Raw genomic sequence first — 20512 nt, 5'->3', positions numbered from 1 at the left:
GCCACTCTTGGAAAAGATCGGGCTATTCTACACAAAGTTATAAAGGTTGTAGAAAGGCAACTTTGAGCTGTTATATCTCCGGATTCAATGAACCGAATGCAATGAAATTTTGATCATTTATGACTTATATAATGAGCTATTAAAAACTTTTGACTGAACTTAAAATACATGAAAGAAAATTATAACTATTAGATTATTTTTCTAATATAACACCAATATATCCAAAGCAGGGCCCATATAGCCGAGGCGGTAAACGCACGGGTATTCAGCATGACCATGCTGAGGGTGACGGGTTCGATTCCCGGTCGGTCCAGAATCTTTTCGTAAAGGAAATTTCCTTGACTTCCTTGGGCATAGAGTATCTTCGTGTCTGCCACACGATATACGCATGCAAAATGGTCATTGGCAGAGGAAGCTCTCAGTTAATAACTGTGGAAGTGCTCATAGAACACTAAGCTGAGAAGCAGGCTTTGTCCCAATGAGGACGTTATGCCAAGAAGAGAGAGAGAGAGATATCCAAAGCTTCATCATCGTTTTAAAATTCGAGATAGTAATTATAGTTCATTTAAATTCCCTCTTATTGACTTGAATATATTTATGTTTCAAAGGAAAACAACCAAACAGCCGGCATTAAATTGAAAAAGTAATGGGATGCATAGGAAAAGTAGAAAAATTTACTAAAAAACCTAGAATAATTGAAATCGATTTAACTTTTTTCTTGTTAATAATTTCAAATTAAGTCAACTGTTTTTCAAAGTTCATTATATTAGTCATAAATGATCAGAATTTCATTGCATTCGGTTCATTGAATCCGGAGATATAACAGCTCAAAGTTAGCACCTTTTTCTAGAATCCTCATAACTTCATGTAGAATGGCCCGATCTTTTCCGAATTTGAACCACGGATACACAACTAGTTAATGAACTTACAGTCAAAATTTGAGAATATTTGATGCCCTTTTCGAAAAGTTACAGCGAGTTGAACTTTTTTTAAGAGTGAAAATTTTACCTGTCCCAGTTATTTTGAGTATCTCCTGTATTATGTAGATGTTGAAATAAATGATTTTACTTTTACGCTTCGGTTTGGTTAACCATTAACAGCAATTACACTTTACACATGTTCGCTTTATTTCGATCAGCTTTTTTTTATCAGACTTATCGTATTGTATACACTGAAAGTATGCTACAATATCAACGCAATAGACGCAAGAAAGCTTGAGACTTTGTAACCATTTCGAACAATTCCATAGAGCCGTACCCTTGTACTTTGTATCCTACATCAAGTTTGCGGTTATGTCTTAAACACTACCCACCCCTAGTTTTCTTTGGATTCAACGACAAGACTGCTATGCACGCATTATATAATTAAAGTTTAAAATGCTGATGCCCTTTTTCCGTTTTCGATGCATTATTTTAACAAGACCATTTCCAAATAGTAATCATGTGTTATTGGCGTTTTTCAATCTGAACCAGATGACCTCCATCTAAGCGTAAGATAGCTTCGAAACGGAATCGCATATCTTCCTCTCGTATCTTGGTTTTGAAGCGGTATCTCTTCAGCAGATATACCAACATTATCTTCATACTGATCATCGCATAACGAGCACCTGAAAATAGACACATTTTATAAAAATGTAGCTTATCAGTATACCTCTAGCGTGGGTCATCGGAACCGTTTTCTCAGATCAAAGCTTGCTTGGCTCCATTTCGGGTTCTGAGTATCTGTACGAAATTTGAGCACGATCGGTTGCGTCTACACTTTGCGCATTGCAATTGAAATTTGTATGGGATTTTGTATGGGAAAACTCACTTTTTCAGTTGTTATCTAGTATCTGAGAGAATCGGACGTATCTCATTTCGCTCCGCTATAGACTACAAAGTTTTGCCGCCAATGGCGGTGATCGGGCACCGTGAAAACACTTTCAAAGTGGATTTCTCCAACTTTAAATCCCGACCTTCGTTTGAGAAGATTCATCATCTTCTTCATGTAGTCATCGGATTAGAACGTGAACAAATTAAAAGACTGCAGGTGAACCATGCACAGAACTGTGCCTATGTCAAGTGCTCTAACCAGCAAATCGCCGAAGATGTCGTTAAACATCATAACGAGCAGCACCACATCGAAGTTGATGGTGCCAAATACAAAGTACGTCTGGCGTTAGACGACGGATACATTGAGGTCAAAGTCCATGACCTGTCCGAGAACATCAGCAACGACGATATTGCCTCTAATTTACGGCAATACGGGATTGTGCACCAAGTGAAAGAGCTTGTGTGGGGATCTACCTTCTCTTACAAGGGTATCCCATCCGGAGTACGTGTGGCAAAGATGACCCTACATCGCCATATAAAATCGTACATCACCGTTCTCGGTGAAAATACACTTGTTTCGTACAAAACACAACCGAAGAGCTGTAGGTTTTGCCATCAGCCTCTCCACTCAGGCAAAACGTGTTCGCAGAACAAAAAAGCCGCCAAAAATAATACTGGAGCAACTGAGCAGTCGCAGCTAGCTGAAAGTATCTCTACACCACCGCCTTCGCAACCAAGCAACACAGAACAAAAGCAGACCCAGCCGCAGCAGTTAAAACGGACGGTTCGAAAATTGAGCGCATCGGAGACCACATCACCACCGCGTAAGAAGACTGATAATAAAGCTATCATCGCAGCAGTAACGACACCGATTGATAAACAATACGAGAGTGAGATTGACAGTAGCGAAAGTGGATCGGAAAGCACTGTGGATATGGATTCCGATCTTGGACCAGAACCAGATCCCAAGGACGTAGATGCATGGCTTGTTCGTTTTAATAAAACATCAATACGACAGGAAAAATGTCTCGCGAAAATAAGAAAAAAATGTTAAAAGATTGTAATGTAGTTCATTAGCGTAATATTTAAATCGATTGACCTGAATGACCATTTTTGGTTAAAAGGTCGTTAAAATAAATATAAAAAAAAAAACTCACTTTTTTGCATTTTTGTCATAAGTTGAAAAAGTTTGTCTGAAATTTATTAACCGATAATGTAGAATAGTAGCCTAGGATGTTCTGAAAAAATTTGTCGAAGACCGCAAAGCGATCCGATGTTTGTAAAATAAGTTACATTCAACAAACCGCATGCATGTGTTTAAGTTTTAACATGTCAAGTCAAGGAATAACAATAGCAACAAAATCATGCTATTTCGGCAAGCAATGCCTACGCTATAACTTTTTTTTATAAGCATCAGATCACTTCGTGGTCTTCGACAAAGTTTTTCAGGACACCCTAGGCTATGTTTTCACATTATTAGTTATATGATTTTAGAAAAGTTCGAGCTTCTTATGAGCGAAATACGAAAAAGTATGTTTTCCCATGTAAAACCCCATACAAACTTCAAACGCAATGCGCAAAACATAGACATAACCGATCATGCTCAAATTTTGCACAGTTATTTGGGTCCCCTATTGGAACCGAAAAAGCTTCAATCTGATGGGATGCCATCAAATGTTCCATTTTTTTATATAACGGATGACCCACTCTAATACCTCACTCATCCTTCATACCCACGCAATTTCGGGATCCTCCACTAAACGCCAAAAATGCAAATGGATGCCTTCCAGCAGATCGTTCTGGGGAAAACCTCTCCGGGTCGAAACGGTCGGCATCTGGTCCCCATATGTTCTTTCGTCGTTGAATGGTGTAGATACTTATTCCAAACATGGACCCTTTGGGAATCCGTGCTCCGCAAAGCGTGATATCTTCAGTGTTTACGCGCAATAGGTGCGGCGCTACAGGATACAATCGCAAACACTCGTTCATCACCATTTCCGTGTACTGGAGTCGTTTAAGAGATTCCGGGGTAATATGTGGTTCTGCTTCCGGGTATATTTCCATGATTTCCTCGTACACTTTTTGCTGATAGCCCGGATACATAGCCAACTGCAGCAATGTGTAGGATACCTCAGTGGCCGAGGTATCCGTCCCAGCGCCGACTATCGTGAATATGTTATCGATAATTTCCTCTTGGTCAAACTTTCGCAAGGTGTTGGTGAATATTTGATTCACAAAAAGTTGTGGTTTTCGGAAACCTTCGTTAGTATCGTGCTCGGTTTGATCGATCGTTAGTAATCCTTTAGTGTACCTCTCGTTTGCATTATTGTAGATCTAGAATGGAATGTTATTATCTGGATTTGTGGTTTGTGATTCCGTGCGACATAATACCTGCATTCCATATGCATTCAAACATTTACGCGCTCTTGTTTGTTCCAGGTAGTCTTTAGTCCAACGGTAGATGAAATCTAGGTGGTATTGGAATTTTAGCATTCTTTTGGCTGCATAGTACATACACCTAAAATATTGAAATAAACACGCATAAAGGAATTTATATGAAGTGGGTAGAACCCAGAGAACTTTTTGAGCATTACACTGGTACACCAAGAGATGTATACGCTTTATACTCTTTGTATAATTTATCATAAGTTAGGCTATAACAAGCCACCGGAGTAATCATTTCGCATCCGAAACGCTCTTTAACCCGTAAACACCCGGGACGATCTTCTTTTGGTAGAAATGCAATATCTTCTTTGTTTTATAATATTTTACCCTGGATTCTTTTTTAGGGGTGATACGGTCAAAATTTGGTCACACATTTTTTTATAACTTTAGACTACGTACACCAAAACAGCTGATTTTTGGACCAGTAATGGTACATTGTATGTAGCTTATCCAGCTTTTTACGCTACGATGAGGGGGTATTCATTTTTGACAGATGCTGCCGACAGCCCATACAGCATCAAAGCAGCCAAAAATTTCAGTTCAATGCTCACAAGCTGTCAAAAATTTTCACCTTGAACTTTCGCAAAGCTATTTATTTGAATATATTTAACATTAAATGGAATTATAAAATTATTTCTTTTTAGGCTGTGATCGTGTTCCATCTAGGTCTAACAAACAATCTCGAGTGAACATTGAGCAACTGGTATAATGGTTGTAAATGTTTCAAAACATTTCCTGCATCAGTTCCGGAGCCGTTATGGATCAAGCTCGGTTCGGAGTTCATAATTTTCGGAGGTTCAACCCATAAAACCGATAGCAGTATGCAAGCCATCCACTTTAGGAATTGATTTCAATATCCTTGATAAAATAGTGGTTATTCATTCCGATCTTAGTTGGATTTCTGTGGTAGTCCTTCAAGTGCTTCCTGATGGAAATTCTAAAAATGGTCACGAATTAGCTCCTCCCGTTTTACCCCAACTTCACATAAGGGCTCGTGCATAAACTTAATGAGCCGGCGGTGGTGGTTCTGACATAGGTTCTGGCTAAAGTTTTTTATTCATACAAACTTCGGCAATATGATGGTATGGACAAACGTGTACAAAGGGAAAAGGGCCCCCGCCCCCAGTCAGAGATGACCAAAAATGACCTTTGTCTGAGATGGCACATTCGCCAGACCTGATTGACTAATGAAATTAGATTTATTGGCATAATTCCCAACTTTTGGAATAAAAGATTAAAATTGTCCTTAAGGGGTGCTATCATGGAAAGAACTTGAAAGACTTGAACGGGGTTTTCACTGCGATAAGAGGTAGAATTGATCGGTTTTCAATATTAATCCCCAATGTTCCAAGATCCTCTGACATTACTGAACCGTTAGATTGAGTTATTTCCTTCCTGAAAAGAAAAAAAATGCATTAAAGATTCCAAATAACACTAAAACCCAAAAACTGTTGCATTTCTTACTACAATAACAACGGTTACAATGGTAACGTTGCTATGTGAAAACTTTTGACAATTCGAGAGCAGTGAACTGAAATTTTCAGCTACTGTGATGCTGCAAGGGCTGTCGGCAGCATCTGTCAAAAATGAATCACCCCTCATCGTAGCGTAAAAAGCTGGATAACATAAAATTTTCATCAAAATCGATTTAGTATTGGTTGATATATAGATAAAACCATCGCCCTACCTTTTTAAAATTTTGTACAAAGGCGTTCCATAGTAAATTTTCGGAAATTTAAGGTCAGTAAAGCACAATTTTGATTATAGAACTACCAATACTGCTCCGATTTTTATCAACATTTTACAGTTAATACTTTTATGAAAATATGTTCTTAGTAAAATTTTGAGCCATTTTGTATGAATACTTTCAAAATTGAAGCAGTTTGAGTATGAAAAAACTGACCGGGTGCCACTTAAGCAAATATAACTTTGTAACGGCTGGATCAAATTGAATGAAATTTTTACACATCATTTTGATATGCACACTCCACATACAGAAAAATTTTCATTGAAATTGGTTAAGTATCTCTGGTACAAGCTACATACAATGTACCATTACTGATGCAAAAATCAGCTGTTTTGGTGTACGCAGTCTCAAGTTATGAAACAAATTGTGTGACCAAATTTTAACCGTATCACCCTTTAGTCAAGGGGAATAGTTGTGCTAAGAAATGTATGGTACCTCCCCTCTTCGCACCCTTCTACCTTTTGCTGAATATCCGAAAGTATGTGGCTTTCTTGTATTTTTTATAAATTCTAGATGTTTTTGCTCAAATTTCATTGTTTTGCTAATCTTCAATAGTTTTGACTGATCCTTGACATGTAATGTATCATTCATTACCCAACACATAGTCTTTTGAAACTTTCATCCCAGAGGTATTCTAAGGCCACCAAAGTACTCCGAAGTTTGTGTTACAAATACAACATTCTAAACCAAATTTTATACACGACAAATGATCACAGAACATAGTCTACGGTACTCAAAAAGCCTTAAAACACGCCATGAAAATTCACGGTACATGAATTGGGTGATCTAGGTCATCCAAACTACTCTGGAATTCATTGTCTTAAGATCTACTGGATCTACCATCATTTGTGTTCATTCTGTTCAAGAAATTTAGTCACGTTGATGTCCATTAATCCTCGCAATGCTACGACCATCTCGCTATTGTGGTAGTTGAACATTCCTTGAAATACAAAGGCCTCCAATACACTTTGGAGTTTGAATTACGATAACTACAAACTATATCATGCTTTAATTGTAAAAAAAAATATTCGTGGAATGAAGTCCATACTGCTGATGGAGCCTCAGTGCACAACTAGAATGATTTTTGTACATTCATAGGTTATTCCAAGCTTTCCAAACTATTCTGGAACTAGGACCTTCAAATTCTACAGACTATATTCTTGTTTCTCTTCACTCTATATCGGCATAATTCTTTTACGATTGTGTCTGTTGCATCTCATAAAATTACGAGTATCTCTATGTGTCGCTCTCTCTCTCTCTTCTTGGCGTAACGTCCTCATTGGGACAAAGCCTGCTTCTCAGCTTAGTGTTCTATGAGCACTTCCACAGTTATTAACTGAGAGCTTCCTCTGCCAATGACCATTTTGCATGCGTATATCGTGTGGCAGGCTCGAAGATACTCTATGCCCAAGGAAGTCAAGGAAATTTCCTTTACGAAAAGATCCTGGACCGACCGGGAATCGAACCCGTCACCCTCAGCATGGTCATGTGTTGCTAGTTGGACCCCAATGTATTTTGAAGCATGTGTCGCAATATCTGTAAATCTTTGGATATTTTCACTGTAGCGAATGCTCGCGGAATATAATCTACGCTACTCTTAGAGCGTCAGAGTGCCATTCTGATAACTTAGCAGCATTAACTTGGTGATCTAGATCATTCTGGGATTGAGACCTTCAAGCTCTACAGGTTCTACTCTTGCGTCTCTTTACTTTATCGGTGTAAACTTTTCACGAATATTTCTGATGTATCTCATTATATTACAAGAATCTCTTTGTGTTGTTATTTATGCGTCCACAGGCATACAAATGATCTTCATAGTATTTTGAAGTATGGATCGTAAAATCGCTATATCTCAGCATATTTTCATTGTAGCTTTTGCTCGTCGAATACGCAATTATAATTACAAGGGCCAGCGATTGCAATTATAATAACTCTGCTACATTCACTTGGTGATCAAGGTCATCCAAACTATTTCGGAATTAAAACGTTCAAAGTCCGCATGCACTACTATTGGTCTACAGAAATCCCTTTTGGAACTCCTCCAAGAATTCGTTCAGCAATTCATCCAAGCATTCCTCCAGAAATTCTTTCAAGAATTCTTCCAGGATTTCCTCCAGGGAGACGACTACCTAGCATTGTTAGTTGGTATGTGTATCACCACCCTTTTCGACCTGATGCAAAGCGCCCTACAGGTAGTTGAGGGTTGGTGTCGTCAATATGGCCTTTCGGTTAATCCGAGTAAAACATCTATTGTTCTTTTTACGGAAAGGCGAAACCGTACAGGGCGTTCGACCTTTGCGTCTCTTTGATTCTGAAATCGATGTGACTGAACAGGTAGGTAAAGTACGTTGGAGTCATTCTTGATTCCAAGCTTTCCTGGACACCTCATATTGAGTTCAGAATCAAGAAAGCTTGTATGACCTTCGGGCAATGCCGGCGAACCTTTGGTACAACTTGGGGTCTAAAACCCAAGTATATCAAATGGATCTACACAACAGTTGTTCGGCCAATATTTACCTATGGATGTCTTGTGTGGTGGCAAAAGGGCGAAGTGAGAACGGTCCAATCAAAATTAGGCCATCTCCAAAGGATGTGCTTAATGGCGATGTCTGGAGCGTTCTCTTAAACTCCCACGGCAGCGCTCTAAGTTCTCTTAGACGTTGCTCCACTACACATTCATCTCAAACAATAAGCACTTTCTTGCACTTACCGTCTACGGGTACTCGGTCTACTAGAGGAACCTGTGAACCGCACATCAACATACACCTCGTTGTTTCCACTTTTGGTGAATTGGGACAAAATTTTCCTTGCTCCAAGTGATCTTACAACTGCTTGTAATTTTCCATATAGGACATTTTCCACGAAATTCCCTTCCCGGGAAGAGTGGACATCTGGTTATCTGGAGGGAAGTATTTCAGACGGCATCGTATGTTACACTGATGGTTCCCTTCTTATTATTTCCTTCCTTTTCCCTCAGGTAGATGATGAAATAGGCTATTATTTTGGCGATGGCACAAATGTCCCAAATGGAGGATAACGTGCCTCTGGAGCCGGCCTTCTGATACCTGATTACGCCCAGCGAGTCTCAAACCCTGATCGAGTGATTGCTGGTCGCTGCCGATAGCTCATATACCAACGGGACTAATTGATAGGGTTGGTCGTTGTAGACTACGCTTTCGTCCTGCAGTCGCATTGAAGACGGAAAGCGGAATCTTTTTTTAGATTCGAGGATCATCAGATTCTCAGTTGTGGGAAAGCTTCGAAATATGCGTTTGGAAACTGATAACATATTTTGTTATAATTTAGTATTTTTATGTTATCGCGATATATCAATATTATCCATAATTAAATTTATTATAAACAATTGGAAAAGATGATAACAAAATTAACAAAATGATAACATCGATAACACAGTTTATCCCCATTTACTCGGGTTTCCTGCCTTCTGAATGAAGACAGCCCGGACTTGACGCCAATCGTTGGGTATGTGTCCCAAATTCAGACTCGCTCTAAAAATCTCTTCCATGGATGGAATCAGTGTTTTCTCTTCTTTTTGGATCATCGCTGAGAACATCCCATCCATGCCAGGAGACTTAAATGGCTCAAAAGATCTCACAGCCCTGGCCCGAGTGAAAGGAAATTTTCCACGACTTCGCCACAGCTCTGGTCTTTGCCCTCTTTATACAAATACCATTTTTGATGTATGAAGTGCCGAAGATTAAAGCAGAATTTGGGGGGTGCGAAGTCCACTGTTTCTACACTATGTGCGGTATTACCACAACGTTACCGACCGAAAGAAAATCTGTATTTGAACCTTGTTCATCACTCGACAAAATTTTGGGAGGTAGGGTATTGGTTCCCTTATTAAGCAGGTGGCTCCTATTTTTATCCTACGAAAAACAATGGATTGAAGCGCTGTTTGTTTTGTTTCTTATTTTTGTGTTTTATATTAGAAGTGAGCACCCTTGAAAACAAAAAGAACGGAATCAATCGGTGCCACAATCGTGTGTTTTCGAATATGATAAACATGGGAGCGTGTGATTACTAATGGCACACATACCCTATTCCCTGTATTCATCCAGATTTTTCAGGCTAAATGGTGAGAAATTATCTGGTGGATTTGCCGTTGAAATCGCTTGTTTACCTTGTAAATTACGCGATATGGTGTATGGTGCAATATTCATGGAATTCTTGGAGGGATTTGCAAAGCAGTATACTGCTAGGTATATACAAATTCTTTGATACACTAATAGTTACCTTTTCATGTGATGTAAGGCATCATCGATCATGGGGGAATCGCTTACGTTGAAATCGAACGTTGATGCACATACCATTTCCAACGTGCACCTCAGAAGAAAGTCCGTAATGTTGATCGTTTCTTCTGCTGGAATGGTGTCCAGTCGCTGCAGCATATTCTTGGTTGCGTCACAGAAGATCGGCACGAAACCCTCCAGTATTTTCATGTTGAAGGCAGGGTTCAGCGCTTTCCTTTGACCTTTCCAAATGTGTGCTGTCACAATATGGAGAAAAGTGTTAATTTGATTCAATCATTCTCAATGAAAACATATTTACTTTTAGCAAAAAGCACTCCTTTCTCAAGATGGAAATAATCGTACATGTACGGTTTATCGATGCAGTTGGGATTCGTCATGATTTTCTGGGCCATGTCTGGATCACCCGTGCCAAAAAATACTTTCGAACCCAAATATAGCCGAAACAGTCCGTCTTTCCCAGCAACTATTTTTATCAAATTCCAAAATTTTTCCTTGTCGTTCTTCCCGAGAAAAAGCAATCCATTTCCAATCAACGGATACCATGGTTCAACGACAGGTATGTTTTGCGGAAAACTTCTCTTCTGCTTTATGGACCAGATAGCCGCGAGGCCCAGAATAGCACCGAAAGCCAAAACTACGAACCACATGCTAGGGTATATGTACCATTCCTTGGCCTAATTTGCAAGCTGTCTTGACATTTTTGACCATAACTCATGAATTAATAGCACTAGAAATAATATGTTGACCTTTTTACACACTCTAGGCAATGCATGTTTCACCAATTGGAAGTAAACTAACGTAAATATTCAAGAATTTATTTAATTAAGTTGAAAAGATTCGATGCGATGGTATGCAACGTTGGTCTATGGTACAAAAATTGGCCTATTAGTGGATACAACGTTGGCCTATTGCTTTCCATGCACTAGAACCACTAATTATCTCATTTTTTCAACATTTCTGTTGAAGTATTATCTCTGTTTGTTCGCCAATCTTACTTTTAAATTACATTTTCGGAGCCAAATTTTCAAAAAACTATAAATGAAGCACTTAAACGAAAGTTCTTTCTTAATTTAGTAACAAAAACAACGCAACCCTATTATTGTGTTATATTTTTACAGTCACCGCACACAAAATCTTTCTTCCTGTTCGTTCTTTCTGGTTCTTACGCAAGAAATGTTGTTGACGTCATTTTATCGGTGTTTTTGACGGATGGGCTAAGATTTGGGTACATAGTGAAAAAAAATGTCCTCAATATTCGGCCCACATTCAATTTGTAAAATAGTTATTATTCGTTCAAAACAAAAACACAAGTTTAAAATAGCATGTTTGACCGTCGCATCAAATGTTCAGTTATTGAAAAGTAATTTCGAAATGTTCCAGAATCATGCCATTTATGATCATGTGTATAGACTACCCACCAAGCCGAAGAATCATGGCGTCTACAAAAGTGAAACAAAGTGACATTTTCATTCAATTTTAATGTTCCAAAGTGCTAAAATTGAAACGAAATGTTACAGTTGTTTGCCGCATTGCTTTTCCGAAATCCAGTTATGCGTGTTTGATTGAGTTTTTGGTTTACGTTGAGATAGGCCGAACGAGGGGACTATGCCAACGAAGCATCCCGATACCCTATGTGGAAATTGAAATACTACGATCGACAACCGCACTACAACTGATCTAGGAACGTGTTAATTTGCCTTTTAATCTAACGCCTTTTTATCTCTCCTATAGGAGAGTGTCGTACATTGTTAAAGCCGGTAAGTAGTTTGGCAGTTTATGCATGTTTCATGTAGCTGTTTAGCACCTGTAGATTTTATAATTAAGGTTGTTACCAGCTTGGCATAATACACTATGAAATGAAACATTATAGTTATTTCACGCACTTATTGTAAGACCGCAAAACGATTAATTGTGTGAGCGCAAGTCTAATTGGGTTTTGTATAAGCAGCGTAATCAGAGTAATGCTGGGCAAGAAAGTTCGGAATGGGGCTTTCTTTGCGCACGAGTTGCGGGGTAACATACCATGCGGGGATCAAAAATCGCGTAGGGTAACGGTTGAATTTTGGACCCCTAGAGGACATTAGTTTGAATTTAAGTCAAAATCAAACAGATTCAGAGGGTATTTACACATAATAATGATGTTATTATATTCGTAAAAGCCTCCTCTGTCCGTTAAAAATACCCACAAAGTCATTTCTGGCTGAAAATTTGATGAAAATAACTGATTTTTGAAGCATCTGTTTTCACTGTTTTGGACACCCCAATATATTTTGGACCCTCCTCAGTATATATTTTGGACACCCGGTGTTTAAACTCGTTTGAAACTATTTTGGAACATTTTGACGCTTGAATATGCTGGATCACATCCTAATTACTTGATTGACAAAGGCTGATTAGACGAACATTGCAAATTTAATGCGCTAGAATGATAAACATTTTTGTTTACATCTGCAAGTTTCCTCAACACCGCAATCTCTTTTTGTAAACATGAACGACACTCACACGGATGATGAGATTGGTAAAAATTTATTTCAAGGCAAATAAGGATATATCCAGTAAGGAAATGATTGCTGCCCGTGCAGAGCAATCTTATTTAGCGAATGATTGTAAAAATGTCGGTCATCCTATCATTAAACCTGTGTAAGTTGTGATAATACGACCCAGGGGGTCCAAAATATATGGGGGTCCAAATTATATTGGTTACCCTACTAGTGCTTGCTCAAGTCTTAATGAAATTTGGAATATGTATGCCTATATTTTCAGATTATGCTAGGTACTAACCCCTTAACCCTCTAATACCCAATCCCGCCTTTAGACGGGGTATAGTTTGAGCATTTTTGTAATTTTTGTTTCGTGGAAAATCATTTTTTTTTTATTTTTGGCTGATATTTAGGACTGTTCTGTATATCTCAGAATGGTTTTTGGTGTATTTTAAAGCGTATTTACATTTTTTTTAATCATTGAAAAATTGATGTTTTAGTCACCTTTTGGAAGTCATTGTTTATTTTGTATTGAATCGCTACAATTGACATATTTTGATTTTTTCTCAAACCATTCTATCCTTGTTTAATACTTTAAGGGAATCGAATACACTCTAAAATTATTTTCCCTAAAATTACACGGAAAATAAAATTTTCTGTAAAAAAAATTGAAATAATAATATTTCAACAATAATCATAAAATCTCAACATGTTTTCATCTCAAAAAATCCGTTCCCCAAATTGGCTTCCAGGAAAAATATAAAAGTGTGGGGATGTTCAAAAATTAAAAATAGAAAAATCAAAAACTGAAATTCACGAAATCGAGAATTAAAAAGAATCATCTTCCAAAACATGTTTGAATCGATTTTAGATGACGAAAAATGATATTTAGATCAAAATCAAAAATTTGGGTATTAGAGGGTTAAGAACCCATGCAAATCTGTACGGGTTCAACACGTTATCAGGCCATTTGCTTGCCAATGAAAATTGGAACGATTTCGTCATGCTGAGGCAGAGTTATGTATAAAAACAATTGTGTTTCTAGCTGTTTTTGTGTAATTTTTGGACGTTTTAAAATAAGAATTTGTGGTGACAAGAGGAAGAAGAATCACATAATCTCTTGATGATGGAGAATCGTCATTCCATAGTATACCGTCTACCCCCCGTTGGTTTGAACGACATCTCATGCAAACCAACGTGGTTCATTTTTTAATTTGAACTTCTGGTAACCCTGTGGGCATCAAAAAACACACTGATGGTAACCCGTTTTGCTGTTTTGTTTTGATTCTGCGTTCCGTTTCACCCCGTTCCATAAGCAGAATGACGTTTGAACCATTTTTAGTTTGAACGATGTGCAGATTAGAGGGGGTCAAATTAAAAAGTGTTCAGATTAGATGAGGTCAAACCAACGGGGGTTGACGGTAGTTTGAAAGGTGCACTCGAATGAACAAAAAACTTCTAGTGCTTCTTATAGAAAGGAACATTGATAAAGCCTCGACAGTGGAATAAAAGTGCGCACAAGATTTCTGAATCTAGAACAACAATAACCGATCAGAAAGGCATAACAAAAACATAACATAATTATATCAATGGTTGATAGCTCTCAGGGTGTGTTGTATTTAGATATATTCGATGGAATTGATTTAAAAACATTATAATTATGACAAAGTCAGTTATAATGAATTACAATGTAAGTTGATCATCTTTATATCAACAACAGGGTCGTGCAATTTCGAAAGGAAAACATGACGTACGACGACTGTAGCAAATCGTTTCCCATGCGAACGGACTGCTGTGATGCTTCATCTCTCACCCAGCAACACACTCGTTCGTTGCTGCTACAGAAACAAGTGTGTATGAAACATGGGATGATACACTTGGATTTTCGTTTCATTTATGAGTCATTGAAATACTTCAACATGCTAAAAACACTATTTAAACCACATTTTTAAATAGTGGTGCACGCCAATAGAATGATAATTATATTTTATGAAAGAGGATAACAAATTCGACCACTTAAATCCAATTAACCGGCGCCCGTAACCATTGAGAGACTAGCGCGCACCAGTGAGACACTAATGCTCTGACGGGTGAAGCACAAGCAATGCGACCGGGTGGGAGACTACCGAGTGCTACGATGAGTGGAAAAGTTTTTTTTAACGACCGAGTCATTAGAAAAATGTATGAAACACTTGAAGTGGCTCATTCAAATGTTGCATGAAAGTGTATCATTGAAACGAAATTGTACGCCCCTGATCAACAATATAGCAAACTCAGTTTATTGTATTAGAAAATGTGATATATAACAAATTTGTATTTTTGGTAGTATTAAGTGCGAAATTTTACCGCTGTATCGCGCTATTGTGCATGGAATATGCACATTTTTTATCATGCTCAAATTTGCGAACCACCTGGAAAGTTTGTGTCTTCAGTTAATCTGTACAGAAAGTTATTTATTGTTATTATTTTCCGAAAACTTTCGACAGTTCTAAAGGAATTTATGCAAAAAAAATCCTACAAAAATTCTCCCACGTTTCCTTCCGGGTAATCTTTTAAGGGATCATTCAGCAATTCACGTTTTTTTCACAGGGTTTCCTCCTGACTTTTTTCGATGATTTCTTCGAAAGTGCCAAAAGGATTTATTCAAAAGTTATTTTAAGTATTACTTCTACATTCCTCTAAAACAAAAACGTTATTCGTTTTTGTTCACTAATTTCCATGACTACCATGCAAATAAAACAGCACAAACAGTACGTGCAAGTAAACATTTTTAAAGAATTTTAGGAATTCTTAGGTTGCTTTGATCATTACTAACTCTTACTGCATGACGGTAACAATATGTACGATTCAAAACTTGTGGTTTTTGGTTACAAATTATGTTTTATCAAGTAAGCTGTGCGTCAGAATAATTTTACATTGCCATTTCATAGGTTATCCGCCTATTGTAACAAATTAAATCAAGCACTAACTTATATTTTTTTTTTTGGTATTATTAGTGGACTCCGAACATCTTGATGCTTCCTACTATCCAAGCCCAGCAGCAAATATGTGTGCTAATGGTTTGCTATCAAACTCAAACCATATAATAGATCTCGGCATTCGTAAAAATGCCTGAACTTACATGGACATATTTTAAATTTTATGTCGCTTGGTTGGAGGAGATTTAGTAAACCATATGGTTCGATCTTACAGTTTTTATTAGTATTTTTTTTACTTCTAGGGGCATCTGGGGTAATACGCACTGTCGAGGCAAAACGCACCCCCTTTGTTTTTCAGGGATTATCGGTTTTAGAGCTTTGAAACCTTATCAGTCTAATTGAACGTCTTAATAAATGAGCATCTGGAAAATTTCACATATCTGCGTTACGTAATTAGTGAGAAAAATGAATAAAATTGAAAAGCACGATTCTGATGTAATTTTCCCGATCGTTTATCGAATGATTTGATGGTGAAAATCGACCAAACATCTAATGCTGTTGTGTTTATTCAGTTCATTGAGGGCAATGCTAAGCATAGGAAAAATAACTTAAACAGTAATCTACGTAAATTATATGTTTTAAACAATTTAATTTTTTGCTATTGATTGGGGCAATATGCACTCCATTGGTTGGGGCAAAACGCACCTATAGAAAACAAGCTGTAATCATATCTATGAGTGCTCTGTAAGTAATCGCAAACAAAATTGAGCTATTGTTTGTCTTAAAACCTTATAAAACATGCATTTTGTCTAAGAAATAAAAAGATTGCTAAAGTTGACGGTGCATCTTGCCTCAATGTTGTGGTGCGTCTTGCCCCTTTGTTTGAGTGCATCCTGCCCCATTGTTGTAGTGCATTTTACCCCGAGCAAGGGTGCATACTGCCCCGCATAAACATACGAAGCCGTAATGTTAGTCTTTACTAAAAACGTTATTTTCAAGAGCTGAACTGTATTAAGGCTGAAACTTTGTTTGGTTTCTCTTAGAATGAAAGTATATGCAATGAATGCATGCATTAAACCAATAAATTATTGCCTTTTTATATGAATTTCGACGCATCTTCCTTAAGTGGTGCGTATTACCCCAGAATCCCCTATCTTTTTTTTTTTAATTTTTTGTTGTTTTCAATGTAAGAGCAAAAGATTTGGTATAACTAGAAATAATAATTAGTTTGCGTGCCTAAACCTATTCAGAAAAGGTAAATATTGTTGAACGATCATCGCTCAAGAGATATCCATAAATTTTTCAAATAGAATTTGATTGTCTGACTTGCGATCACTTATATGATTAAAATTTCATAACGAGTTACTTTTCGATAGGGCTTGTTCTTTGAATCGGTAAGCACAATTAATGTAAAATAATCCAAGCAACCCAATTATTTCTGAAATTCTTCAATAATATGTACTTGCATAACATCTCACATGCATAACATGTCACATGCTGTTTCTTTTGCATGGTAGTCATGGAAACTAGTAACAAAAATGAATATCGTTAGAAACTCCGATTTTTCCATTGATTGTGTTATCACTATTATACCAATATCTCAACCCATGAAGGAGGTAGCTCAAAACAGCCTTCGGTCGAAATAATCTACACAAAATTTGCTACAAAATGAGGAAATTGTCATTCACAGGAAAAAAAAAATCAAATCCTTATAAATTGAGCATTATTGAAAAAATGTCTAAGAAAATCTAGATTTTTAGATATTTTATCTTATGCCAAATATATGGAATCAACTTTAATGACCTGAATTCCCTTCAAACTTTGTTTGCGGGACCCTATAATTTACTGAGATTGATGACTTTTATTTCTTTTATTTTTCAACTCATTTGTGCATATTTTTGGTAACAGTACCAAAAATCGTTCATTTTTCATAAAATCAATGCGTGCAACCTTTAAACAATTTTTGATTGAGTTTTTATGTATGGAACTATTGTTGCTAAGACCCTAATCTATCATTTTATTGGTGAGCAAGTTAACTTTTCGAAACTTTTCAAATTTTGGAACACCCTACTTCGAGTGCTTGCAGGTCCTCCTCGAGCATGGTCCATGTCTCGTGTCCGTAGAGGACCACCGGTCTTGTTGGCGTTTTGTACATGGTACATCTGTTGCGGGAAAATCTTTTTTGACCGCAGTTTCTTCTGGAGCCCATAGTAGGCAGAACTACCACTGATCGCCTTCGTATTTCACGGCTCACGTTGTCAGCCGTGTGGGAATTTAGCTGATGGTCCTCGATGAGAATCGCCCAGCGCAGCGACCCGATACACTGCACGTCCGACGTGGTCGAACGCTGACCAAAGAAAGAGGAAGAGTCGTGGCCTGCTGTGATGTCATCAGCAGCTATCACTCGATAGCGTGGGCGTTACCCTGGGTGGGGAATGTGCGTGCGTTATCAGTTGTCTGTTGACATATTGGGGGATAAGACTCTAAACACACTGAGAGATGCTTATTGTCAGACATATACCACACATTCCCCTTCTTCCCTCAAGAAAAACGAGAAAAAAAATGCTCCTACCTAGGGATTTCACAAATGTAAAGCATGACTGCCTTTTTCACTGAATATTTTCTTTGCTTCGCTGAATTACATGAGCGTTTTAACGAAGGTTTACGCGATATGTACAGCACATCCTTAAATTCCTCAATAACACACCAAGAAATCTGTCCACATTAACTTATAACACAAAGCAAATGCTCTATTTGCATGACATTAATGCAGTCACACAACTAACGGGTAACTGCCGTCAAATATCAGAATAACCAACTGTCCGGCGACTGCTGTCATAGTTATTTCTTTGTCAACGGATCTTACGTCGGATCTTCGGCGTAGAAACCCAAAAGTGGGCTTAAAGCTTTGAGGTTGGCGAACAATATAAAGTCATCAATTAAAAGCGCCGTCATACTGCAATACCTTTTTTCGTGTTTGATAACCAATTTTATACGATTTGCAATAAATTTACGTATCTATTTCTTCATACATCAATGCATTTTCTCGCATTATAAGTGCAGGAAACTTTGGGAATCGATCAGCTTAACGATCCAACTATATATTTAGTTGATAGTGAAAAATAGTCCATTACGCAATGTAAGTGATCAAACATATGACTAAGCTACTAATTTATAATACCACTAAACTATTCGCATCTTACTAGCTCACTGCTGTACCGTTCAGTCCAAACTTTGTTTCACAAAACGACTAATTCGTACACAAGTACTTCAAGAAGTTTATTCTTGACAAATGAATACTCCAGCTTGAACATGTTCGGAGTGCTATTGTAACGGTTCTGGGATTCGAACACGGTCGATGATCCAAATTTCATAGAATGTATCTACTAGTCGATTACATTTGTCCTTTTGCCTCTTTAAGTCCAAAACCAAAGATTTCTCACGAGTTTTCTTGAGGCGCCGTCCCATTTCGCAAAATGAACACTAAACATTTCGACGGCGCGTCCGTCGATTCCTTTTTTATTATTCCAAAACAAAGTCAACCCAACCTGCGGCTTTTGAGGCAAATATAACCTCGAATACAACACATGTGATTGTAACGATCTTCGCGGTGAGACTTCCGGTTCTTCAAAACCATTTCATTAAAACACGACGTTCTTCGAGACACGTTCCTCAGTCGCTATTTTGAAGTTCAAAATCAATTCGACGGCCTTCAAGGCACGTCCCTCTTCCCTCGATCCTCTTTTGAATTTCTCGACGGCCTTCGAGGCGCGTCACCCTTTTCCTTTTCTCGATAGCCTCCGAGGCGCATCTTTCTTTTCCATTTTTCGACGGCCTTCCAGGCACGTCCCTTTTTGCATTTTTCGACGGCCTTCGAGGCGCGCCCTTTTTTCGCATTTCCGACGGCCTTCGAGGCGCGCCCTGTTTTTCGCATTTTTCGACGGCCTTCGAGGCGCGCTCCTTTTTTGCATTTCCGGCGGCCTTCGAGGCGCGCCCTTTTTTTCGCAATTTTCGACGGCCTTCGAGGCGCGCCCTTTTTTCGCATTTCCGACGGCCTTCGAGGCGCGCCCTTTTTTTCGCATTTTTAGACGGCCTTCGAGGCACGCTCCTTTTTTGCACTTCCGACGGCCTTCGAGGCGCGCCCTTTTTTTCGCATTTTTCGACGGCCTTCGAGGCGCGTCTTTCCATTCCGAAAATCGAACATAACCTATCCGACGGTCTTCGAGACACGTCTCTTAGCATGGCATACTGGAAAATCAGGTCATTCGGACGGTCCTCGCGACGCGTCTTTTATATTTTTCAATCCAAAACTTCTATTCGGTGAACGACGTGACACTCCTTTGCACATCTTGAACGAAAAAGAAAAAAAAACAAACTCATACCTGCCGCTTCACCACGATCTGCATTTTTCAATCATTTTCACTTTTAATTTTACTTAACTAGCTGAGCGATTCTCACCTATGTTTGAGTTTATTGCAAAAAAAGTCGCAATAAAGCCTGGCAGGATTGCCATTGTGGGAATTTAGCTGATGGTCCTCGATGAGAATCGCCCAGCGCAGCGACCCGATACACTGCACGTCCGACGTGGTCGAACGCTGACCAAAGAAAGAGGAAGAGTCGTGGCCTGCTGTGATGTCATCAGCAGCTATCACTCGATAGCGTGGGCGTTACCCTGGGTGGGGAATGTGCGTGCGTTATCAGTTGTCTGTTGACATATTGGGGGATAAGACTCTAAACACACTGAGAGATGCTTATTGTCAGACATATACCACACAAGCCGTTACCAAAGAACCGAAGTAGATGAATTCTTCTACCACCTCGAAAGTATCCCAGTTTT

General features: G+C 38.4%; 1 protein-coding gene across 1 annotated transcript; it reads right to left on the bottom strand.

Moving 5' to 3' along the window:
• Positions 1–1019: 1019 nt before the first annotated feature.
• LOC109426977 (cytochrome P450 4c21-like) lies at positions 1020–10924 on the bottom strand. Its single transcript, XM_019702544.3, has 5 exons — positions 10576–10924; positions 10261–10513; positions 4203–4329; positions 3545–4145; positions 1020–1606 (listed from the first exon to the last, which is right to left on the bottom strand). The coding sequence occupies exons 1-5, from the start codon at positions 10922–10924 to the stop codon at positions 1446–1448; spliced, it is 1491 nt and encodes a 496-aa protein (XP_019558089.3). The 3' UTR covers positions 1020–1445.
• Between the last annotated feature and the right edge of the window lie 9588 nt (positions 10925–20512).

Source organism: Aedes albopictus, chromosome 3 (assembly GCF_035046485.1).
Source record: "Aedes albopictus strain Foshan chromosome 3, AalbF5, whole genome shotgun sequence".
In the NCBI taxonomy this organism is placed as follows: Eukaryota; Metazoa; Arthropoda; class Insecta; order Diptera; family Culicidae; genus Aedes; species Aedes albopictus.
Note: the sequence above shows the minus strand (reverse complement) of the source record. Positions and strands in the feature narration are given on the sequence as shown.